This window comes from Ursus arctos, unplaced genomic scaffold (genome assembly GCF_023065955.2).
Source record: "Ursus arctos isolate Adak ecotype North America unplaced genomic scaffold, UrsArc2.0 scaffold_26, whole genome shotgun sequence".
In the NCBI taxonomy this organism is placed as follows: Eukaryota; Metazoa; Chordata; class Mammalia; order Carnivora; family Ursidae; genus Ursus; species Ursus arctos.
The window spans coordinates 2,091,552-2,118,373 of record NW_026622941.1 but is presented as its reverse complement, the minus strand read 5'-3'; the positions used below and the strand labels follow the sequence as shown (position 1 = coordinate 2,118,373).

General features: G+C 37.6%; 1 protein-coding gene across 25 annotated transcripts in view; it reads left to right on the top strand.

The window, feature by feature from the left end:
* ADIPOR2 (adiponectin receptor 2) overlaps positions 1-26,822 on the top strand; it is an 84,780-nt gene that overhangs the window by 50,278 nt on the left and 7,680 nt on the right. For all 25 annotated transcript variants that reach the window (XM_057303199.1, XM_026502741.4, XM_026502742.4 and 22 more), the window contains 3 exons: positions 19,433-19,552; positions 23,731-23,902; positions 26,398-26,584. In XM_057303199.1, the coding sequence (XP_057159182.1) occupies positions 19,433-19,552; positions 23,731-23,902; positions 26,398-26,584 (479 nt within the window). The remainder of the gene's footprint in view (positions 1-19,432; positions 19,553-23,730; positions 23,903-26,397; positions 26,585-26,822) is intronic.

The window sequence follows — 26,822 nt, the reverse complement described above, 5'->3', positions numbered from 1 at the left end:
AGATGAGTCAGAAGGCTGCTACAGAAATTCATGAGAGTAGCTTATTCTGGGTTGTTGGTGATAGTTGAGTTGGCAAGAAGTGGATACATTTGAGCTGTGCTTTGGAGGTAGAGTTGACAGAATTTGCTGGTAGATTGGATATGATGGGTTAAAGGAGAAGGGAAGGAAATGACAAGAATGAATCTGAGGTATGATGTGAATGCTTGGATTGCTGGGTATGATTCTGTATTCTGAGATGGGAAAAACTGAGGATAAGTTTGGAGGTGAAGTAGGTTTAGGTGAGAGGATCAGGAGCTTGCTTTTGGCTGTGTTTAATATAAAATGCACATGAGACATCTTAGTGGATGCATCTAGAAGATAGTTGGGTAAGAGTGTGGCATTCCTAAGAGTTGCCTGGGCTGGAAGGAAGTGTTTAGGAACTAGCTGCAATGTAGATGATACTGAAAACCATTGAAATGGTTAAGGTTATTTAAGAGGGGAAGAAACAAGAGAGGGAAAAGAGAAGGACCCTGGGATCCAGCCTGAAGGACACCAGCATTCACAGGGTGTTTCAAGGAGAGAGAGCAAGTAGAGGAAGCTAAGAAAGAGACTCTTGTAAGGTAGGAGGAAAACCCAGGAAAGTCTTTCAAGGAGGAAGGGAGGGAGTAGTGACTGGTTTGTTTCTAGTGCTGCTAAAGAGATCATGGACATAAAGGGTAGACTAGTGACCATTGGTTCTGGAAATGTGGTGTTCATAGGTGAACTTAACAAGAGCTACTTTGGTGGAGGAGTGGGAACAGAAGCCAGACCTTGGATCAAATCATGAATAGCAGGTGATAAATATTCATGGCATGTGTAATAAGCAGTCCTTTCTGTCATATAAAAAGATGTTTCAAACAAACAAGCGAACTTTTTTCTAAGTGCGTTTCCTATGCGCTGAAATTATTTTAAACTTTCTGGTTTCCCACACAGAATAAATAATAAAATTAGAATTACATAAAGCCTTTAATTTTTTGCTTATTCCTTTTATAAATGAGTACATTTTGCATTCTGTGGACAGCAAACGTGTGATATAAGTACTTATTTTTTAGGTGTTTTTGGACTATAAAAGAAAACTAAGACTAAATCGGAAGACATCAAGGCCTACTATATTCTTTTTTTTTTTTTTTTTAAGATTTATTTATTTATTTATTTATTCAACAGAGATAGAGACAGCCAGCGAGAGAGGGAACACAAGCAGGGGGAGTGGGAGAGGAAGAAGCAAGCTCATAGTGGAGGAGCCTGATGTGGGGCTCGATCCCATAACGCCGGGATCACGCCCTGAGCCGAAGGCAGACGCTTAACCGCTGTGCCACCCAGGCGCCCCTTCTTTTTTTTTTTTTAAAGATTTTATTTATTTGTCAGAGAGAGAGCACCTGTGTGCATTAATGGGGAGCTGCAGGCAGAGGGAGAAGCAGGCTCCCTGCTGAGCAAGGAGCCCAATGCAGGACTTGGTCTCAGGACTCTGAGATCATGACCTGAGCCAAAGGCTTAACTGACTGAGCCACCCAGGCACCCCAGGCTTACTGTATTCTAACTCTAGATTTGTGGAGAATCTTTCCTGGATTCTTTGAACCTATACTTGGAATCTGTACTTTGCTTATTTTTGTGGTATTTGAATATCAAAATGTGAATTGAGAATTGTAACACAGCTATCTTCAGTGCAGAGAGATGTTCTGGTAATTTTTTAATCTCTAAAAATGCTCATAATATGCGTATTGAATATTAAAGAAAAGCAGAAGATTGTGTGTGTGGAGAGAAAGAGCAAGAGAGAAAGAACAACTTAGAAAGTCATACACACTGAAATTTAGAGTTATGTAAGTATTTTAATGTTAGTGCACCAAAAAATACATCCCTGTGTTAGCTTTTATTGCAGGAACTAAATACTCCAAAAGCTCAATGAGAGTAGAATGATAGAAACATACATGAGGGCTGTAGGTCAAGTGTGACTGCTCTAGGTTGCCATTCTGTTGTGGGTCAGCTCCATGAGTATTCTTATTCTGGGACCCAGGCTGAAGGAGGCTGTCTGGAACATGTTCTTGTGGCAGATTGCAAAAGTCCCAGAGAAAAATCAAATCACACATTTACATTCAAATTTCTGCTTATATGTGATGTATGTTACATTTGCTTATGTTCCATTGGCCAAAGCAGTTATTTGGCCGGGTCCAAAGATAATGGGATGGGGATTCTATTTCTCTGGGGGAAAGCAATGAGTGAATAATTGAGAACTTTATTTATGTATTTGTTTTTTTAAAAGATTTTATTTATTTATTTGACAGAGAGAGACAGCCAGTGAGAGAGGGAACACAAGCAGGGGGAGTGGGAGAGGAAGAAGCAGGCTCCTAGCGGAGGAGCCTGATGTGGGGCTCGATTCCAGAACGCTGGGATCAAGCCCTGAGCCAAAGGCAGACGCTTAACGACTGCGCCACCCAGGCGCCCCTAATTGAGAACTTTAATATGTAATCTGCCACAGTTTGTAAGGAAAAAGCCATTCCCTATCCCAGTATCTTTATATAGGTTATTTTACTTCATAAAATAAATTTTCAGGGTTAGGGGCACCTGGGTGACTTAGTCGGTTAAGCATCCAACTCTTGATTTCGGCTCAGGTCATGATCTCAGGGTCATGGGATCAAGCCCCACATCGGGCTCTGTGCTTAGCATGGAGTCTGCTTGTCCTCCCTCTGCTCTCCCAATAAATAAATAAAATCTTTAAAAAAACACAGATTTTCAGTGCTGCAACAGATGCTGGAGAGAATTTTCTTATACCACAGAATACCGGATGACAGTTGGAAGATGTAGGTTCTTCTGTTTCTCTAACTCCTGTTTATAGCTTTGTAGAACTTTTCAGTGCATCAGTTTCTCTGAAAGAGAGCAACAATAACATTGTGTGTATCTTTTATATGCATATTATATGAATAATGTGAGAATATGTGAAAATTCTTTTAGTTTTTAGATTTGATGTTGCTTTTCTGTTCTGGACTGTTGCCCTGAATTCTAATAATGAATAATAATTTTTTTTTTGTTAAAAAAACAAAAGCAAACTTAGTAGTGTAAATATCCAGAGGTTTCCTAAGATGATGTAAACTAGTGTGTGCAGTTGAACTGACTATTCTGTGATATGTTGAGTCCTATGTGTTATAGATAGAAAACTTAGACAGTAAAAGCCTAAGTGACCTTTAGAGTGGTTTACCGTTTGGGGCAATTCCGACTCCCACGAAATACTTTCCAGTGTCTGGAGACATTTTTGGTTTTCAAAACTAGGGGAGTTGTGCCACTAGCATCTTGTGGGTAGAGGCCAGGGATGCTGCTAAACATCCTATAATGGACAGACAGCCCCCACAACAAAGAAGTACCTAGCCAAGTATGTCAGCCCAGGTCGAGAAAGCTAGTATATGCTCTGCTTACATCAGTAGCACATTGTCACAACAATGTATCTAGAACTATTATGCTTTCTATTAATGGCAGTATTGTAGGAATATATTTTTTCAGATCCAGGTCTGTCATTTTGCAAATCTCCCAAGAGATTTCATCAAATCATAAGCTGTGTAAATGATCCATCTGAAGTCGTGCTGTGCACAGCCTACAGGGTGGAACATAGCGACCCCGTTTGCCTGCTCTGGGCCGGTGCCTTTCTAAGTGCTAGCAGTATGGTGATGGTAAGAGCCATGATTTTTGCCTGCATTGTGTAAGTGCAGAGGTGAAGACACAGGCGATAAACCCCTGAAACACATAAATGATAAGCTAATTACAAATGGTGATAATTGCTATGAGGAGAAAAGTATACTAAGGTAATGAGGTGAGAGAATTTTGAAAACATTTTATTTCTTATTGGTTTTTTTTTTTTTTAAGAGCAGTTTTTAGGTTCAAAGAAAAATGGAGGGGAAAATACAGAGATTTCCTGCATACTCCATGTCCTCACACATGCATAGCCTCCCCCACTGTCAGCATCCCCCACCAGAATGCTATCTTTGTTACTATTGATGAGCCTATATTGACACATCGTAATTACCCAAAGTTCGTAGTTTACATTACAGTTTACTCTTGATGTTGTGTAGACTGTGGATTTGGACAAATGCATGACATATATCCATCATTATAGTATTATGCAGAGTACTTTCAGTGCCCTAAAAATCCTCTGTGCTCCATCACCACCACCGCCCCCCCCCCCAAGTTCTTCAGCTATAGTTAAGGAAAGCATGTTTGAGGTGAGGCCTGAGTGATAAGAAACCAGCAAAGAGCTAGGGAAAGAGTATTTTCAGGCAGAGGAAACAAGCTAGTATAGGGGGCTAGAGGTGGAATAAGCCTTTTCCCCTCTGCCGCTTCTGTCTCCTGTCTCTTTCTGCCGGCCCCTTTTCTTACCCCCTGAGGACTGAAAGAAGGCCAGTGCAATTAGAGCATGAGGAACAAGAAGAAAGAATGAAATGAGATGAGGTCAGTAGGCCAGGGAGGGACCAGATCATATAGGTGTATAGAAGGAGTTTAGATTTTAATAAAATCCGCTAGAAAGTGGATAGCCTTTGGGGTGTTTAAACAGGAGGGAGGGATTGTGGTTTTTAAAAGATCACTTTGGATGTGGATAATGAACTGTGAGAAGACAGAATGGAAGGACAGGAGTCTGTAGAATATAGTAGGTGAGAGAAGATGTTGGCTTGAAACAGGGTGGCGGTAGCAGCACAAATGGAGGGAATTGGAGGGATTCCCAGTATATCTTGGAGGTAAAGCCAGCAGTACTTCCTGATGGATTTGATGTGGAGAGTAAGGAAAAGAGGGTAATCAAGGGTGATTATTAGATATTTTAACTGCATAAAAACTGGGATTGGTAAGGTGGGGTGGGGAAAGGCTTAAGAAGGGGAAATCAAGAGTTTTGTTTTAAAATGTGAATTTTGAGATTCTCTTTAATCATCTTAAAAGAGATAATTGAATAGGTAGTAACTATATCACTAAATGATTTTTTATGTGCCACTTTTTTTAAACTATATTCAAAACTGACACATGTGTTTATTGAAGCTAAAGACTTTTATTAAAGCTAGTAGGAATTTCAGACTAGTCGGTTTGAGATTAAAAATGACAACGAAGTTATGTTTATAATATTAGTTACGAGACAGTAAAAGGTTTTTAGAATTTAGAATTTATCCATCCAGTCCCTTTTGTGTCAGATTCACAGGGGTTATCTGTTTCTTTTTATACTATGTATTTTTATTTATCATTTTCACTTGAGAGAGTAGTATTTTCTAAATACGATGTTTGTGCTCTGTTTCACTGACAAATAATCGAGCGAATGTGATTTTTTTCATCCTTATGAATGAACTCATTTATATTGCCTTGAAAACCTGTATTTGATTTTCCTTTAATCTTAGAATTAACCCAGAAGCCAAAAGCCTGAACAAAAGAACCATTTCTCTCTTCACATCTGTTTTAACATTTTCTATGAGGAATCATGGAGTGAGAGAATCAGATCCTTAGGTTGTGGAATGTTAGAAGATTGAAAAGACTCTCTGAAACCATCTTGTTTACTTTTCTCAATTTACTAAAGAGGAAATTATGTGTTTTTGTTCCTAATGAAGATTTGTCCTTTCTGTATTGTTTCTCTTTGGAGTGGAAGTTCTTTGCTAAAAATGAGAAGGTGGTTTATGGCGAGACCAGTGCATCTGTATGTACTACCGACTTACGAGGTAGTTTCAGTAGAAAACTTATTGGATCATTTAAGCTTTTAATCATTTAAACTTTTCTACTGCTCTAGTTTTCCTTTGCCCCTCCTCTTCATTCATTGCAACTTTTTTTTTTTAAAGATTTTTTTTTTTTTTTTTTTTTTTTATTCGACAGAGATAGAGACAGCCAGCGAGAGAGGGAACACAAGCAGGGGGAGTGGGAGAGGAAGAAGCAGGCTCATAGCGGAGGAGCCTGATGTGGGGCTCGATCCCATAACGCCAGGATCACGCCCTGAGCCGAAGGCAGACGCTTAACCGTTGTGCCACCCAGGCGCCCCTATTGCAACTTCTGTCCTATATTTAATCTGTATACAGTACTGTTCCTTGCTGTTAATTTCAGAGCTGTTAGTATAGAATAATCATGGGAGCTAGAAAAGAAGGAAGGTAGAGTTACAGAAAACTGTGATTTTTGAGACTGAAACTAAAGACAAAATATTAATATCTTCCAGGGGCTTAATGAGTTCCATACACTGATTTTTTGTTTGTTTTTGGAGGAAGGAATAATTTCTTGAAATTTCCAGTTTTAAAGTGAAAATATGTGAACTTTTAGCAAATAGAGTGTATCCATTTAAATAATTCTAATAGTGGCCTTAAATTTATATGTAGCACTCTCACAGACATGATCTCATTTGCTTCTCAAAATTGCACTCTGAAATAGGAAGACCAGATATGATCTGTTTTTAAAAGTGGATGAAAGTGAGATTTAGAAAGCTTAGAGTAATTTGCCCAAGGTCACATGGCTAAATGAGAGCATGTGCTAGGTCTTCTGACTGTGCTTTCTGCAGAACAACGCTGCCTTTATGAAAATTGGCAACAGGCTGACTTCATGTTTCTCAATTCCAAACTCTGCCTCTGAGTATTTATGTTGAGCTCAGAGGTTAGATTCAACCATTGGTACTTGTTTTTTGACAGAATTGTTGCGAGCACCTCATTTTCTCTTAGGCCAGGATAATTTTGCTTCTCAGATGCATTCTAACCTTTCAATGGATTTTTTGTTTATTTTGAAAGTAAGTAAACCTAATGTTATCATGGTGCGTTCTTTCACATTTCTAATGATTTTGCATCATTTTCTTTGAGTGTTTATTTTATTTATTTATTTATTTATTTATTTAAGGTTTTCTTTATTTGAGAGAGAGAGAACAAGCGAGCTTGCACGAGTCAGGGAGGGGCAGAGGGAGAAGCAGACTCTCCACTGAGCAGGGACCCCAACGTGGGACTCGGTCCCAGGACCCCAGGATCATGACCTGAGCCGAAGGCAGATGCTTAACCTACTGAACCACCCAGGCACCCGTGTTCCCCTCTTTTTAAAATATAGAACTTAAGTAGATTGCATAGGCTTTAAGAAAATGTGGTCATTTCCTTTAGATTATTTAGGTACGTTAAATGCCAGTCATGCATAAGGATAAAAATGTAATAGGAAAGATAAGAGGGTGTCTTTTTAAATTATTTTTATTTCTTTTTTTTAAAGATTTTTTTTTTAATTTATTTATTTGACAGAGAGATAGCCAGCGAGAGAGGGAACACAAGCAGGGGGAGTGGGAGAGGAAGAAGCAGGCTCCTAGCAGAGGAGCCTGATGTGGGGCTCGATCCTAGAACGCTGGGATCACGCCCTGAGCCGAAGGCAGACGCCCAACGACTGCGCCACCCAGGCACCCCATGAGGGGTGTCTTTTTTTTTAAATAAAAAACAAGTTAAGTGAAATTTTGAATTATAAAAATATGGTTTAAAGGTAGTTATACCCATTACAGAGTGATATGTCTTTTTGTGCAGGTGTTTATCACCAGATTCCTTTAAATCAGTGAATCTATTTTAGAATGCTTATCTGATCACCTATTGCCCTTTAAGGAAAATAAACACAGATGCCAGGATTTAATCCCAATGTATTAAATCAGAATCTTTGGGTCCTGGATGAATGTATTTTTTAAAATCTTCACAAGTGACTAAGATGCTCACTAGTGTTTAAAAATTAGTGCCTGAAGTTATAGCTCCTTTTTTTTTTAAGATTTATTTATTTATTTTTAGGGGGAGAGAGCACACAAGAGGGAGGGTTAGAGGGAGAAAGGAGAGAGAATCTCAAGCAGACTTCGTGCCTAGCAAGGAGCCCAACATGGGGCTCAATCTCACGACCCTGAGATCATGACCTGAGCTGAAACCAAGAGTTGGGTGCTTAACCAACTGTGCCACCCAGGACCCGGTGTTTTTTTAAGTGTCTGTTGGCACTCTGGGAATATAAAGATAAAACATAGTTTCTGCCCTTACACAGCTGATACTCCAGTTGGAGGGACAGACAAAGAAATCAGTACATTTGTGGTAAGGGCTGTGCAGTTGTGCAGGGTACTATAGGAGCAACTGTACTTTCAGCCGGGGGTCTAGGGAGGCAAAACTCGAGTTTCAGAGTTAATGAAGAGAAAAGACTAAGAGCATTCTAGGCAGAGGAAACAGCAGATGTGAAGACACAGAAGTAAGGAATAGTATGATGCTTTTAGGGAATGGTACCAATAATAGCTAGCATGGATTGAGTATACATTGGTATGTACTGGTGTCTAAGCCTGGAAAGCATAGCTAGAATGAAGGATCAAGAGTGCAAGGCAGCTGAGGGTTTGGTAGCAAGTAAGCCTAGACAATTGAGGCCTAAAATCCAGATTTCTAGACTCCTGCTGCAGTATTTTTTATGATCCAGAATTCTTTTTGCAATGTAAAATGTGGTGTAATGGTTGAAATAAACAGGCCATTTCTTCCAGGCCTTTAACTCCAAAGCTTCCTTAGACACAACCACAAAAGAGGCATTTTAAACCAGGTTGCCCTGATCTTTAGTTTTATGGGTTTTCTTCACATCTCTGAGTTTTCAAGGTATTTAGTCAAAGAGAGCAGCCTTTATGGTTGTCCTACTTTTCTTCTGCTCCAGATTCTTCTTCATAAATGGGGGGATTAGGAGCCAACTTTTACTTACTTAACGTCGGAATTATTTATTGAGCAGTTTACTTTAACTGAACTCATGAGAATTTATCCTAAGAAAGCTAACTTGGAAATAGGCTCTCATCTGCTGATCCCTACATTTTCTTTTCTGGAGGAAGTGTATTTAGGACATTCAGTTAAGATTAGAGAGAGTTGCTATGTGACAATAAAAAAAAATTGGAGGATTTTAAAGATCTTTTCTGTTAAGTTTTGATAGAGATAAACTAGTCTGTATCGGCTAAGAGTATATATATTTTTAGGCAGCCCCAAACGAATGTTTTATACATTATTTTACTGGACAATTCAAGAGACACATTTATCAATGCTTTCTCTTTCAGCTTTCATTTTTTGTATACATCTTAGTTTCCATTAACCCCTGTGTTTGTCTTTGTTAGCTATATCAGCTTACTACCTTATTACACATTTCAGATTTCTCAATTTAAGGTGTATTCAGCCTGTCAGCTTTCTAAAAAGACCATTAAATAACCTGTTGCTCAAACTAAGCCAGGTTTATTACTTGCTGCAGTAGGAGTGCGTACCACATAAAGCATCCTAGTAGTGTTTTACAAAGGAGAGGTCATGGATGGATATTTATAGGGTTTGGGGGTCTGGGTTCTAGTGGTTTAAGTCAGGTCTTTGAATACAGCAGTCATGGGGCACCTGGGTGGCTGTCAGTTGAGCGCTCAACTCTTGATTTCGGCTCAGGTCATGATCTCAGGGTCGTGAGATCAAGCCCTTCATGGGGCTCTTCACTCAGCACAGAGTCTGTTTTGAGATCCCCCTCCCTCCCATGCTCTCTCTATAAAATAAATAAAGAAATTAAAAAATGAATTCGGGGCGGCTGAATGGCATAGTCAGTTAAGTGTCAGACTCTTGGTTTCGGCTTAGGTCGTCATCTCAGGGTGATGAGATCAAACCCCACATTGGGCTCTGTGCTCAGTGCAGAGTCTGCTTATAGTTTTTCTCTCCTTGACCCTCTGCCCAAGTGTGTGTGTGTGTGTGTGTGTGCACGGGCACGTACGTGTGTGCACTCTTTCTCTCAAATAAATCTTAAAAAAAAAAAAAGAATACATCATATTGGCATTGCACAGAGTGCAATTGTGATTTGATAGTTTTAGGATTGGTGGAGCAAGTCTTGATGAGCAAGTATTTGATAAGTGAGCAGATTTGCCCAGATGAACAATTGATTGTACTAAGGGGCTGGTTGAGCAGTCTATTGTTTACTTAAAAGAATTTTTGAGAAGTTTCTAAAGCTAATAATAAAGTTATTTGCTGGTTTGTATTCTTAACCTTCCTGGGCAGGAATTCCCTGGAACAGATGATAAAATAGGGGCCTTAGATCTTAGTCCTCATAATTAAGCTATTTGTGAACACAGAAGATCTCAGTTCTCAGTGACATCTCTAAAGGCAGACAGATTTTAATCAAAGATTTACTGTCCTCTGCCCTGGGTATTTTACCATTTCCTTGACCTTTATTTTCTAACTGTGGAAGGTATTATGATTGTGGATCTGTGTGACATTTTATCTACTGGTCTACTGACTTCAACTAATATTTACATTTATAATTTATGTCTTGCTGCTCACCTGAATGCGTCCTTAGTTTCAGTTGAACTGAACCGGTCTCTTGTCCTCAAAGTGGTACTTTTGCTTTTCCCCCTCTTGAATATTCTCTTTTATCTTTTCAAAATTCTGTTTTTTGTGTAACCTTTTTGGAGCTCCACATCTCCCTACCTTTAAACTAGTTATCCTTATTTCTGTTTTTCTCATTTATATGGCTAAGTCAGTCCCTCATTAGGTTGGAAGCACATGGAAGACAGAGACTATACTTTGCTCATGTATTTAAGAATCTTCTTAGTAGGGATGCCTGAGTGGCTCAGTGGTTTAACCATCTGCCTTCAGCTCTGGTCATGATCCTAGGGTCCTGGGATTGAGTCCCACATTGGGCTCCTTGCTCAGCAGGGAGCCTGCTTCTCCTTCTGCCTGCTGCTCCCCCTGCCTTTGTGTGCTCTCTCTTTTGCTCTCCCTCTGACAAATATCCTTTTTTTAAAAAAGAATCTTTTTGGTAAACATTTGTTAACTGAATTACTGTATTGAACTGAGTTGGGCTAAAACAGGTAAATGCCCAAATGAATTCTTTTCATATTAGCCTGATCTTAAAGGTCTTTCATCTTTATTGCTATGGTTCTCTGTCTTTCCAAAGGTAAAATATACTCTAGAGAATTGTCATTTTAGGTTGCACTGTGGATAGATCATCAGAGTTGGATATTGTTGTATTTTGAAATATTAACTTAGTCTTTTCACAGATGGACTTTACTGAATGTAGGAGAAAAATATTTAAAAGTGTCTTTATACTTCAGAGCATTGACCTTTAAGTTTAAATATAGTAATTTATTTGTAGAAAGCCTTAGAGAATTAAATTTTATGCCTTAAAAAAAAAAAGATTATTTATTTATTTATTTATTTGTCAGCGTGAGAGAGAAAGAGAGCACAAAGCAGGGGGAAGCGGCAGGCAGAAGGAGAAGCAGGCTCCCAGCTGAGCAAGTAGCCTGATGCAGGACTCAATCTCAGGACCCTGGGATCACGACCCAAGCCGAAGGCAGACGTTTAACTGACTGAGCCACCCAGGCGTCCCAATTTTACGCCTTTTTTAAAGCAGCTTTGGTTTTAATCGTTTCATCTTTCACAGTGTCCTGTTTCTCTTCAAAATTTATTTTGATGAAGGTTAAAATATGATGGCAGAAACAGAACATAGCATGTATTTAACACTTGTATGTGATCATCTTAATATAGATGCTATTTAGTGTTGAAAGATCTTTGGGTACTGTGGTTTAGTGCCTGCTAATGGGAAATTGAAAATCATTTCTGCTTATGACAAGGTAGTTCTTTAGAGTTAATATTGGAAGACAAAGACTGTTTTATATACTGTGCCCAGGATAGGCTTTCTAAACCATTGTCGTGTGGCATGGCCATGAACTTGCACGCATACCCTAGAGAAGCCATTTTTTATCCTGTGTTCTAGCCAATGTTTGACTCTACCATTTTATTCCTATTTGTTATCCTCTGTCTAACCCAGGGAGTTATATTTACTTCCACCCACTCTATGCAGATCTCTTAATTAGCAACTCCATAATGCTTGAATACAATAAATAGCTAATTATGGGCTAGTATTTTAGATGTTTATTTTTTGAGGACATATTTGTGAGTCTTCTGTTTTAGGAGGGTGAGAATTGGAGACAGTACTTGATAAATTAACAGACCAAGAATACGTTGTACTTCTGAATGAAACATTCTTTTATAAATATTCAGAAGTTTTGCTGACGTACTGGGATGGATAGAAGTATTTGTCTTTACCAGGATATGTATTTCTGACCACTGACCACATTCTGTCACAAAGTATACACTGGACTACCAGAGATGGAATTACAGTTGACCCTTGAACTGTTCAGGGGTTAAGGGTGTGTCGATTTTTTTTTTTTTTTAAAGATTTTATTTATTCGACAGAGAAAGCCAGCGAGGGAGGGAACACAAGCAGGAGGAGTGGGAGAGGAAGAAGCAGGCTCATAGCGGAGGAGCCTGATGTGGGGCTCGATCCCAGAACGCCGGGATCACGCCCTGAGCCGAAGGCAGACGCTTAACCGCTGTGCCACCCGGGCGCCCCAAGGCTGTGTCGATTTTTTTAAAATATTTGTATAACTTTTGACTTCCCCCAGAATTTAACTGCTGGTAGCCCACTGTTGATTGGAAGCCTTACTGATAACATAAAAAGTTGATTAACACATATTTTATATGTTCTGTGTATTATGTGCAATATTATATACTGTATACTGTATAAGCTAGAGAAAAGAAATTTACTAAGAAAAGCATAAGGAAGAGAAAATACATTTATGGTACTGTACTATAAAAAATTCATGTATAAGTGAATCTGTGCTATTCAAACCCGTGTTCAGTGTCAGCTGTATTACTGTTGGTGGTATTTATTAACAAAAAACTGACTTAAAAAACCGGATGTTATTACATGTCTTAGAAATGTAATCCACAGTAAAATCCTTGCCTCACATATAGGTTTGCATTCTGTTAAATTGAGATTAATTTTTTTAGAAGCACTATTTTGGGTAGAAAGGGCAGTTGTAAAAGATGAGAAGAGAAAATACGGACAAGCCGCTTTAATGCTTTGCAAGGTTCCAGTATGCGTGTGTTTCAGTTATCATAGGTTAGTTAAATAATACCAGGCTCTTAACAATATGGTTCAAATTTCACTTACTGTGGTATATTTACTGCTTGTAATTGCATAAAGCACAAACTTTTGTGCTAGCTCTTCAGTCTACAGTCTGCATTTCTACTGTGCAAATAGTAGATATGCTTCATGATTAGTGACCAGTCATATCACTTCTTTGAAAGTCTATCATGACTGATTATACATCTGTCATTCATTTAATGCATAAGACAGCAAAGAATGTGGTTGTGTGGTTTCCCAGTGATAAACCCATGTGACTTTTTACAAAAATGGATAATCAGAAGGGGAAATTGGCTAACAAAGATAAAAATAAAAGCAAAGAAGTGAAACTGATAATGCTGCATTTGCAAATCAGGTCAAACATAAATGGCTGTAGAAGAAATACCTGATTGGGACTGGGAATGTTGACCCTGCTATCACTTAAGAGATTCTAGTTGTGCAGCCAGAGGAACATCGTGAAGGCAAACTTGTCAGCATAAAGAAGTAAAGTGTTTGTGGCAAAAAGGATGAAGATGTCTAGAGAAGTGATGCAGGCAAAAAGTCAAATTAAAGGAAATGTTACAGATATTTCATGACGCGACAGCACAAAGAATAAAATGTTGAAAGCTGATCCAGACTTAGAGTATGGACAATTTCCCAAGGCTGAGAAAAGATGCTCAGTTTGTATTATAAGTTATACAACAAGAAGGCAAGCAGGCACCTGACTGGCTCAGTTGGTAAAGCGGCGACTCTTGATCTCAGGATCATGAGTTCAAGGCCCACATTGGGCGTGGAGCCTACTTAAAAACAAACAACCAAAAACCTGCAAATATTGTTTAAATTTCTCTTGGTAAGTTTCTTATAAATACTGAATTCTCAATGTGTCTGTTTTAAAATATAGCATACTAAATACTAGTTTTACTAGTATTTAAATTTTAAAAATTTCCTTATACATTTATAACTGATAGAGTTTTTAATATCTTAACAATTTTTAAAGGTCACAAAATAGCCATTTTGCTCATTGGTTATTAAGATTGCTTTACATAATTTTGTCTTGCACAGTTTTACTATCCTGTACTACTAGAAAGCAAGGTCTGTCTGTAGGTGTTGTGGCCTTTTGATCAAATGTCTGTTACACACAAAATCAGGCACTTTTATAATTAGGAAACAATGTGAGTGGAAGAATATAGCATGAACTTTGGAACTTGTATGAACTGACTGGTATTTTCTAGGTGTGTGACCCTGAGCAAATCATTTAACCTCAGGTTCCTCATCTGTGAAATGGTAGCTGCTCAATGAGTACTCCTGAATTTTTTGAATGAATGGTTACCATTTAGCCATGGCACTAGTAACCACTTGTTAGTAAGAAGTGTGAAGTATCTGATAAAATATATTTTTTTCTAATGTGAACACGTAATACTGTTAGTAGGTGTATAGATCCTCTCTCATCATTTCTTCAGATCAGAGTTTCTCAACGACTGTTGACATTTTAACCAGATAGTTCCTCGTCTTGGAGAACTGTCTTTTGCATTGTAGGTTGTGTAACAGCATCCTGCCCCCTATCTACTAGTTGCCAGTATCATTTCCTCCTACTTGTGGCAAGTAAAGAAATTATAGATATTGCCAGATGTCCCCTAGGTGGGGGAGCAAAATTACCCCTAGTCGAGAACAACTGCTTTAGACTTTGTGTTTTCTTAATTTATTTCTTTTCTTTCCTGTCTCCCTTCTTCATTGCCACTTCTCTCTGTTGCCAAAGTAAGTTTGTAAACACAAATGTAATCTTGTTCAGCTTGGCCCAGCCTCATCATTTAAATGCTCAGCTTTGCCTACTTGATAAAACCTAAAACCCCTTAGTATGAAAAGGCTTTAGCACCTCTGTTCCTCTCTCCTGTTTTTGTTTTTGAAATTATTGAGGGATGATTTACACAAACAACGTTTTATTGAGGGATAATTTAAACACAGCAAAATACCCAAATCTTAAATATATAGCATCATTTCACTACCTATATATGATCACACAGATCAAGATTCAGATTATTTTCATCATTTCAGAAACTTCTCTCATGCCTTTTTCAAGTCCGTAACCTTTCCCCATCTTGCCTTTATTCCCAGAGAGAACCATTATTCTGACTTCTACCACAGTAGATTGTTTTGCTTATTTCCGAACTTAATATAAGTGGAATCATACGATATATACTCTTTATGATTGGCATGTTTTTGCTACTTACCCATACTCTTTTGTATGTTAGTAGTTCTTTTTAATTACTGAATAGTAATCTCTTGTATTCTGTTACATAAGTATATCACACTTGTCTATCCATTTTCGTATTGATAGACAATTGGATTGTTTCTGGTTTTTGACTATTACGAAGAATGCTGCTGTGGACTCCTGTGTCTTTTAAATTTTTTTTTATTGTAAAATATATAGTATAAAATTTGCCATTCTAGCCATTTTTCAGTGTACAACTTAGTGGCACTAATTGCGTTCACAGTGTTGTACAACCATCACCACTATTTCCAAAATTTGTGATCATCCCATATAGAAATTCTGTACCTACTGAAATACAACTTACTGTTCCCTCCTTCCAGTCTAGCCCCTTTTACCCACTCTCTACTTTTAGTCTCTGAATTTGCCTATTCCAGATTTTTTATATAAATGGAATTGTACAATATTTGCCCTTTTGTGTGTGGCGTAACGTTCTCAACGTTTATCCATGTGGTAGTACATATCAGAACTACATTCCTTTTTATGACTGAGTGTAATATTCTGCGTATGTGTATGCCACGTTTTATGTATTTATTTGTTGATGGGCATTTGGATTGTTTCCGTACCTAACCTTTTTTTTTTTTTAATACTTTTTAAAAAAAAGATTTTATTTACTTTTTGGACAGAGAGCAAGCGAGCACAAGCAGGGGGAGCGGCAGGCAGAGGGAGAGGGAGAGGCAGGCTCCCTGAGGAGCAGGGAGCCCGATGCGGGGCTTGATGTGGGGCTCAATCACAGGACCCTGGGATCATGACCTGAGCCAAAGGCAGATGCTTAACTGACTGAGCCATGCAGGTGCCCTTGTATTTAACCTTTTTTAGTCTCACATCACATTTAGTTGTTGCTGCAGCAGCCATGCTAAAAACTATGTATTCTTTGTGTCATGCTATTTCTTTCCTCTAGGTTTTTGGATACATGCTGTTGCCTTTACCTGTTATGTCTTTCACCGGTCATGCCTGACTCATGAATATCTTACTCATTTTTCAGGTCTTGGTTCAGATGTTACCTTTCTAGGAAACTTCCCAACAGTGTCAAAGTTAACTATTTTCTCTTTCTGTTTGCATTAGACCTTTTTCATACAGTCGCTAGGTCCTTGCTGTATTTTACTTACATGCATATCTTCCCTCCTAGGTTGTGATACTAACTTTAATGTTCTTAGTACTTAGCCCGTCATTAATAATAATAAAGGCCATCATTTATTTATTGCCTTCTGAGTCCTGGGCCCTATGATACTTTCTTTTTACTTATTATCTTTTATCCTTAAAACAGATCTGTATTGTAGTACGGTATTGTTAAAAGCATTTCACAGATAAGGAAATTGATGATTAGGTTAAATGTAATCTTGTCAGATATGACAGAATTTGTCAGTAGTCACAGTTTATTTGACTTCAGACTCACTCTTAATCCATTATGGCAAGCCACCCTTCCTAAAAAATGAGTAAATGAATAAACAATGTTTTTGGCACCTAGTTGGTGTTTGACTCAGACCATACATCCTACATTCTGAATGTCCTTGTTTTCTTTCGATAAACGCGTATTAGCTCCCAACGGTGGTGTCATTGTTCCTCTTACCTCCTTATGATTGGGAAGTTGAACCATTCTTCTGTCTTTTCTGTAGAAAGTGTGAGTACCAATGGAGAGAAGCACCCTGTCCTCCTTTTTTCTTATCTAAGTCTCTAATTTAAGATTCGGTGTGTGAAATGCCCTTTCTTTTGCCCGGAAGTCTGGCTTACCTTTTCCTATCAGTAGTCTTCTATGGATCCAAATGTATTATTAGCCTGGTATTCAGAACTACTGACTGTAAGTAATCCCATTGACATTTCAGACCAGTTTTGCAACTTAATTGGGTTTTACTTACGTTGGTATAGGAAATATTTAACGAGTCCTGCTTTATATGCCCATTTATTTGTAGCTTTATTAGAAACTGCTGGCATAATTTATTTGTAAGAAAATCAAGACTGAATCCTTGTTTCTGTTACTCTTTGTGAAGATCAAATACATGTTGAACATGCGTAAATATTTAAGCTATTTTACATTATATATATAAATTTATATTTTATACTTTAAACTCAGTCTGCTAACCTTTTAAGCTGTTGTCTATTTTATGTTTAATTAGGCACCTTTTAAATTTTTTGTTGAAAAAATGTTAAAGCATTAATTAATTGAGCTGTGGTGAAGTATGTAACATATTACACAGAGCTGTTGTGGGTCTATGAGGAAGACAACCACATAGACACTTAAAATCTTATTTACACTAAAAAAGTAAAATTATGTCAAACATGAAATAAAACAGTGTAAGTCAATAAAACAAGAGCCGTAAGTCAAATATTTGTCGTCAAATGAGGGCTACAGACTTCAGTTGCTAGAAAAGTTCAGAAGAGGAGGCAGTTGCTGTCGGTTAGGTAGGGCATATACATTCTCTGGTGAAAATTGCTTCTTGATTGAGAGAAGATTGAAAAACTCTAAAATATTACAGTAGTTTGTAGCCCTCCATAGGTCCATAGTACATAAACAGATACACAGTATATTGTGTTAATAAAATTTCCTGGGGTTGGAAGAAGCAATCTAAAAATGCGTGGTGGGCAAGGGGAAGGTGGCAATCACGAAAGAAAGGTTGAGAAAGTGGGCACTAAAGGGCAGACAGGTAAGGTTTAGGGAAGTAAGGAACGGAGGGTGGTTTCTTTCTTACACATTTTTTAATTTAAATTCAATTAATTAACATATAATGTATTATTGGTTTCAGAGGTACAGGCCTGTGATAAATCAGTCTTATATAATACCCAGTGCTCATTACATCACATGCCCTCCTTAATGTCCATCACCCAACTACCCCATCCTTCTCCCCCCTTCCCCTCCCTCAACTCTCAGTTTTTTTCCTATGATTAAGAGTCTCTTATGGTTTGTCTCCCTCTCTGGTTTCATCTTGTTTTATTTTTACGGAGGGTGTTTTATGAGTAAGAATAGTAGAGAAGCAGAGTCAAGATAGATTTTTTGCAGAACATGATTTTTTAACATTTGAGATTGGGTATGTAACATGTTTCAAGTGCTGCTTAATACTAAGCTCCTAGTTATCTTGAAAAGTAAAGAGTAGGAAAATGAAATCTTAGGATTTCTTTTTAAATATGTTCAAATTCAAGTGTTGTGGTAGATTACTTATTGTGCCTACATGTTCATCCTTACCAGTTTTCTGACTGGAGGTAGAAGGTCATTCATTTCTTCATGCAGTCATGTTAGCCAGTACTGTTTATCTAGAAGACTCTTAGTAGATATGGAATTCTAGTTCTGTCATTTTCACTGAGTGGCAGAATCTCAGAATTTTAGAGAATAGGGAAGACTGTAGAGATTGTTTAGTTTTAAACTCCTTCTTTTAGATAGAAATGAGAAAATTGAGGTTCGGGTTGAGAGACCTATATACGGTTCCATCGATATTAGTGGCAAAACCACACTTAACTACTTAGGTCTCCTGACTTCTTGTCCATTGCCCTTCTCACGGTATCATTCTGTCTAAATTAGTGTGAAGCTTCATCTGGAAACAAATCTTAATTTTAGTGATTCATCCCTTAAAGTCTAACTGGATTGTCATTTCTTCATTTCATCAAGAATGTGGAAAGAGTGTGTGTGTGGGAGTTTTTACTTTTTTTCTTTACTAGTTTTAATTTTGGGCAACTTATTTAACCCCTTTTGCCTGATGTTCTTTATATGTTAAATGGGGATAAGAATATTCATCTAATAATAGGTGACTGTCAGGATTAAGTTAGATGGCCTATATAAAGAAAAGCCCTTTTCTTTTATGCTTGGCGTATCTTAAGAATTGAGTAAATGTTTTTTTCTTTTTTCTGGTTTTTAACCCTAGAACACTTACCATTTTGTATTGCAATTATTTATTTTATATATGCCAGGTGGGATTCTTGGAGATTTTCCCCTCAGCAATTTCTCGACTATATATATATACAATAATAATTTGTGATCTGTGAATATAATCTTAAAACAAAAACGAACCATTCAAGTTACCCCAGGAATTTGCTACTGAAACAAACATGGGAATGCTTTTGTATTTCATTTGTCTGTCAGAGAGAAGAATTGAGTATTGTTCACTTTTAATACTTATAATTCTATAATAAACTGACAGTACTTCTTATATTGTTACTTGTTTGAAGTCTTGTTTTGACCTCAAGAGAGAATTATTTCATTATAATTTTTTTAAGGTTAGTGTATTGATTGTTTCATTTGCCCCCTGGTCTCTGTCCCTGACTGTTTCTGTGATTGCCTTATAGATCTCTGAGGAACGTGAATGCAGTGATGAAGCTTCTCAGGAAGATGAGGGGTTTATGGGCATGTCCCCTCTTTTACAAGCCCATCATGCTATGGAAAGAATGGAAGAATTTGTTTGTAAGGTAAGATAGCAGTTTCTTATCATTACTATGCTATATATTTAACCCTTCCCAAACAGGAACCTCTAAGGAGGTTTGTAGTACCTTACTTATTAGCCTTTGGTTTACTTTGGACGTAATCTGTGGCAAAATGGAGACAGAAACAATCTCATGACTTTAACCCTGTTTGAGACAAAATAATTTGTTTGCCTGAAGCAGCCATGATAAAGTTGTGATAAAACTGGAATATCCCTTTGGGAAACAAGTGTTTCCTGATTAAGTTAACAGGGTAGATGTCTTGTTGATAGTTCAACTAAGACAGAATGGAAGTTGGGAGTGGTTGATGCCTCGAGATACTAAAATGCCCTCTCCAAGTCCCTTGAATCTCTTCTGCTACTTGACTGTGATGACAAATAAGCTAATCTTTCTAAGGATTCTGTGGGTGATCAAAATACTCTTTAGATCTAAATTTCCCAGTTTTCATGCACGTCTAGAATTTCTAGTTCAGCTGGCATTTCTATCTCTAAGGTTTTTCTTCTAATGCATTATCTGATTCTTTAGGACCTATTGTGGGGATTTTTTCTTCTTCTTCTTTGTCTTCTTCTTCGTCTTCTTCTTCTTCGTCTTCTTCGTCTTCTTCTTCGTCTTCGTCTTCTTTTTCGTTGTCGTCTTCTTCTTCTTCGTCGTCTTCTTCTTCGTCGTCTTCTTCTTCTTCGTCGTCGTCTTCTTCGTCTTCGTCTTCTTAAAATGGTACCTGGAATTGTGGTTGCTTCCTTAGAGAAAAGAGTCAGGGACACTGGTAAATTTATAACTACTTGATAATATGATCAGTAGGGACCCTGGCAGGAATTATGCAAAATCATGAGTCTGTGTTAGTATGTGTAAATAAATTTATTTGTTAAACATTTCTGGAGAGCTCTTGATTATTTAGAGAGAAATTTTTTGTGACTCTTAGCTTTTTTAAAATAGGTTTCATGGAACCAAGACTTTTTTGTGCCTGTGGTCTTAATCCTGAAAACTAAGTTAGGTTTTCCTACATTCACAGTGGTGGTAGAAATTATTGGGGGCCTGTTGACTATAGAATACTGTACTTTGGACCAGAGGATGAGTAAACATTATAATCTGAGTATAGATATCCCTCCTAAGTTAAAGGGGATGGGTGGAGAGTGGTGGGGGAGGGGTATAAACAATTTTGGGTCTACTTAGAGCCCAGGAAATTTTCAGTGTTTGAAAATTGGTGAAGAAAAAGCCAAGCAAAACAATAGATTCTTTTCTAGTGATTGCTGTCTCAGGAGAATCAACACACAGGGATATAAAGGATATATTTTGTTTTTCATAAAGCAAGTTTGGTGTTAGATCTCTCAATGTTGACTATTTAGTGTCTGGGCCATTAGGGATTTTTAATATTTATAGATCAGTGGGGTACTGTAGCTAATTTGACTGCCTTTTTATTCTCCTTTTCTGAACTAAGAGTAAAGAATAAAGCAAATAAAACTTCCACCAATGTAACAGCTAATGGGAGAATAAATAGGGCATTTGTTTGCTCCAAACTGTGATTTACTGAAGAAAAATGAGTGGAGCACAAAAATTATTACCATTGCCATATCATCCTCTAGCAGTTTGTCTGTGAGAGTGGACTGGAGAGGCTTCCTGTGACACAGCGTTCTCCAAGCTTGTTCCGCCTGCTGCGGTCATGCAACTGAGTGTACATGACAACTAACTGGGTTTAGTGACACATTTTTTTTTTCTTGGATTGCAGGCAAATAAACAGAATTTAAAATGAAGTGTCCTGTGGCCTTGCTGGTATACACTCCCTTTTGGAAAAGCTTTTCTTATGGGAATAGGGGAAATCAAATCATTTAGTCTTTATAGAGTGTCCAAGTTTGATCATGCTCTCTTTTTTTCCAGCCTTCAGTTATAAAGAAATGTTTTGTGCATTAATGGTCTAATACAAATCCAGTGGACCATTGCTCAGATGTTTGATTTATGCAGTGCCTTTGTCAAGCTTATAAATAAATATGTATTTGGCCAAGCTGTGATCCTGTTCTTTTTTCCCTGGGGGGTAAAAGAGGATGCCTGTTTGGGTTGCCATTTGGATTGACTCCAAGTTGAGGTTTGAGGGTGCAGTGTCTGTTGAATATGACACTGACTTCAGTATAATTATGAAAGTATAGCTCCTTGGCTCAGTTTAGACTGCTAGAATGTTAAGAAACAATGGAGAAAAATCATTCTGACATTATATGCAAATATAACTAGTAAGAAACTCAACATATTCTTTCTTATTGCAAAAAGGGAACATCTCGGCTGTGTGGGGTAACACAATAGCACTTTTCATATGGTCACAGCAGAGCTGTTTGCAGATTTTGAATTGCTTTGAGGATGTAAGGATTGATTTCTCTTTTCCTCTCCCTCTTAGAAAATAGAATTCTTCCAAAGTAAAACAGAGTAAGCATCTTGTAAAGTTAATGTTAACAGTAGCTATCTCTTTCAAGTCCAAATTAGAGAAGAGAAATTCAGTATCTTGGAGTATTCTCTTTTTCTCCAAAAAGTCCTTTGGAAGATCTCAAACAGCTGCTTTTACAAGTGGTAATACTATTATTACCTGTAGACATTAAATATCTAGATTAGTCTTTTGGCGTTATTGTATTTTATTGTGTGTTACGAAGGAGCATGGAATGGCCAGTTTACCACCAGTAACTACAGGCCTCAGGTTTTGAGTCAGAAGGTGAGAGAGAAATTGGGGAGGCTAGAGAGATAGTGAGTTTTAGTAGCGTTAAGAGGGCCACTTCTGCTCTTAAATTGTTAGTTCTCACTTCCTTTGGAGTTACACAGAGGATCAATTCTTTTACAAGTGTATTTCAATAAGAAGGATTAAGGAGAGGAGAGAACAGGAAGATGTGAAGCAAAAGGAATGGGCTCAGTAGCTGGCAGTCATTTTGCATCGCATAGTAGAAGGAGGGCGAAGCTTGTATAGCCTAGCCCTGTTGTTTGTCACAAGAACCCTGAGGGGTAAGAGTGGGGTCATTGTCTCAACCTAAAGCCTATGCATAGACCATGTACCCGGCATTTTTCCTTATATCTTTATGATTTGCAGAACCAACTTAGTTTAGGATTAAGTGATCCTTATGATGTGAGCTCTCTGTGCTGAGAGACATTAAAAGAAGCAGAGTGCAGAGGTTGACAGGTTTTTAAGGACAGGTACCTGATTCCTGATCCCTTTTCTGTTAGAGTCTGTGGGGGAGGGACAGTGAAAAGGGAGAAGAAGGGGGTGGTGGTGACAGGACTTTTGAAGGGTCCTTAACCTTTGAGTTTCTTTCCCATCTCTCCAGCATGAGGAGGGTGGATCAGTCATTAACACTTAGGTAGGTAATGGCCTCTGGGGATGGTCAGGGTTGCATACCACCGGTGGGGTAGATGCTGGGGCTTGCTTATTCATTTAGGAAGTGCTCTGGGTTATTTCATTTGATCCCTTATGAAGTAATTGAAGTATTGTTATCCCGTTTTATATATGAGGAAACTGAGGCTTGGTGACTTTCTGATTAAAGCTCCTTGAACTAGTTAATGGTAGAGATCCAAGATTTTGACTTCTATGCACTGTCTTTTTTTACTTCATCATGTTTGTTGTTGGTACGAAGAGAAGGGAAAGGGAGAGAATTTAGCAGAAGGCACACAAGTGATTCTATATACAGGGTTTGGCCTTTGAATGATGCAGGGGTTAAAGGTACTGACCCCTTCGAAGTTGAAAATTCATGCATAACTTTTGATTCCTCTGAAACTTAACTATTAATAGCCTACCAATAGCATTAAAAGTCAACACATATTTTGTATATGTATTATAAACTAAATCCTTAAAATAAGCTAGAGAAAAAAAATGTTAGTAACATCATAAGGAAGAGAAAATTCATTTACAGGACTGTATTGTAAAAAAAATCTGCATATAAGTCAACCCACATATTTCAAACGCACGTTAGGGTCAGCTGTAGTTCTTTTTCCACCAACAGAAATATTAAGTATAAAAACAGTCATATTTAATATCACAGGGCCTTTTCAGAGGTAAAGTCTGTTGTGATGAAGGTAGGCAAGTCTGTACAGGTGGACCCGACCTTTAGCCAGACTTAAACAAAGCTGAAAACCATTCTTTTAGGATAACCAGTGTTGCTACATTGACAAAACTACAAAGATACTTTATATTCTTCTTCCAGGTATGGGAAGGTCGGTGGCGAGTAATCCCTCATGATGTACTACCAGACTGGCTCAAGGATAACGATTTCCTTTTACATGGACATCGGCCCCCAATGCCTTCTTTCCGGGCCTGTTTTAAGAGCATTTTCAGAATACACACAGAGACAGGCAACATCTGGACACATCTTTTAGGTATGTAATGTCAGTGGTATAAGGAATTAATGTTCACTTTATTCTTTTTTTTTTCCATGTATTTGAGGATAAGGATAAAACAAAAAATGTATTTGGGATTTGCTGTTTTGATTTCTGGATTTCTAATGATGCATTTCTTACTCGTTTATTCTGTGGTTATCCTAGTTTGCACTCTGATTTTATTACAGCTAAGTCATAATTTTCTCTACTAGATTTTCAGACTGTGTCCTTGAACCAGACCAAGGGAAAGGTGCTGTAAAATGTGGTATAATGTCTCAATGAATACTGTGAGGAAGGTGCTTATTTAATAGAAATAAGCTGATTTTTCAAAATCATTGCTTAGAATATTCACAATTAAATCTCAGTTTTGCTTGAAGTAGAATGTGATCTCTAATATTTTTTTCCATCATGATTGCGTATTAAAGAAGGAATACAATGCGGGAAGAATAGTCTCAGCAAATAGTATGGGGGAAAACTGAGTAATTACATGTAAAAGAATCAAGTTGGATCCCTCCTTCATTTCATATACAAAATTAACTCAAAATGAATCAAAGATTTAAAACATAACTAAAACCATAAAATTATTAGGTGAAAACATAGATGTAAATCTTTTCGACCTTGGATTAGGTGATAATTTCTTAGAATTGACACCTAAGTTTAGTACAGACCACCAAATAAAAAATAGATAAATTGGAGTTTCTCAAAATTAAAAACTTTTGTATGTCAAAGGACATTATCAAGAAAGTGCAAAGATAACCCACAGAATGGGAGAAAATGTTTGCAAATCATCTGTCTGATGAGGATCTAGTAAAGAACTTCTACAACTAAACAATAAAAGGATGACCCAGTTTAAAAAATGGGTAAAGCATCTGAGTAGACATTTCTCCAAAGATCTACAAATGGCCAATAAACACACGAAAAGATGCTCAAGTGTCAACTCTTATTTCAGTTTTAAAAAAGGGATGCTCAACATCATTAGTCATTTTGGGAAATGCAAATCAAATACTTTGAAAAATGTAGTGAGATACCACTTTACACTTGCTAGAATGGCTATAATCAAGAAAATGGAAAATAAAAGTTTTGGCAAGGATGTAGAAAAATTACAACTTTCAGGCTTTGCTGGTAGGAATGTAAAATGGTACAGCCTTTATGGAAAACAGTTTTGACAGTTCCTCAAAAAGTTAAACAGAGGTATCAGTAGTTCTGCTCCTTAGTTTTGTACTCAAGAGAATGGAAAACAGTTCACACAAAAGCATGTAAACAAATGTTTTTAGCAATGTTATTTATAATAGTTAAAAAGTAGAAACAACCCAAGCATCTTGCAGCTGGTGAATGGGTAAATAAAATGTGGTATATCCATATAAATGAAATATTAATTTGGCCTTAAAAAGAGATGAAGTGCTGATGTGTGTTACAACACGGGTGAGCCTCGAAACACTATGCTAAGTGGAGCAAGCCAGACACAAAAGGCCACTTATTATGTAATCCATATACACGAAATGCCCACAATGTGAAAATCCATAGAGATGAAGTATGATTAGTGGTTGTCTAGGGCTGGGGGGGATAGTAGGGAGTGGGAGATGAATGCGATAAGTATGGGCTTCTTTTTGGGGTGATGAAAATATTCTGAAATTAAATAATGGTGGCTGCACAACCATGTGAATATACGAAATCTCTGGTTTATTCGACTTAACGTTTTGTGTCACACATTTGATTTCAGTTGTGTCCCCATATTCCTTCCTACCTGCTAGTATAGTCAGAGTGGAATAGAGCAGCAAATCCAGTTCATTGCTGACTTCTAACTCAAGGGTAAAAGTTTTATTAAATAGAACAGTTACTTAGTACATGTTTAACTTCTTAATTTCTGTGCGTTCCTTGTGTTAAGTGACCTTTTCCTAAGCAGTAAGAACATGTATTTTACTGTGAAGAAGAGCAGTTTAAAAACTGATTATGAAGTAGCATGAATAGGCATTTTATTGTCCTTAAACTCTTGAATCTGTTGGGCCAGTTGATGAGGACTGGAGAAACATCATGTTCCTTGACAGCTCTTGGTGGAGGAAAACTGTATTTCTTGACAGGGTTTGGAGGTATTAGAATTCGTTGCAAAAGCAAACACAAAATGGATCTTTGAAAGCTGGGCTCCAACATGTGTGCCAAAAACTTTCTAAATGAAATTTTATACTAGATCTAGAGGTAGAAGTGGACTAATTCAGCCTTCTAAGAAGTAGCAGCCTTGTCTGTTTTCTTTTTGGGTTATGCTCTTAGATAAAGTACTGTTTCCTGTACACTTGGCTTTTGAAGCTGATGAGTATATGGTACCAGCAGTGTTTGAAGTAGACCAAAATTTTGGATAAGCTTCAATTATTTGGAAAATCTTTCTCATGGAGCTTTTGATTGAGATATCATTGTGATTGTGAAGGACTGAGAACCTCATCAACACACAACAGTGCTTCTTGACAAGGATTGTCTTTTCTCTCACTGTACTCTTTTTGTAGGTTGTGTATTCTTCCTGTGCCTGGGTATCTTTTACATGTTTCGCCCAAACATCTCTTTTGTGGCCCCTCTGCAAGAGAAGGTGGTTTTTGGATTATTCTTCTTGGGGGCCATTCTCTGCCTTTCCTTTTCATGGCTCTTCCACACAGTCTACTGCCACTCAGAAGGGGTCTCCCGGCTCTTCTCTAAGTAAGTATCGGAAAGTCTACATTATAATCAAATATTAGAGTAAGTGGTTAGGGAAAACATCCAGCAGAATTGGCAGAATTCTTGATACTATCCGATGGGAACTTAATTTTTTTTTTTTTTTTAATTAAAGCAAGCATCCCCGTTGCCTCTTGTCTATTACCGTTAGCTCATGTCATAGGGGAGTAATTAGAACCTGCAGTGGGCCATACTTTTTAACATCACATGAATTTTTGTTCCT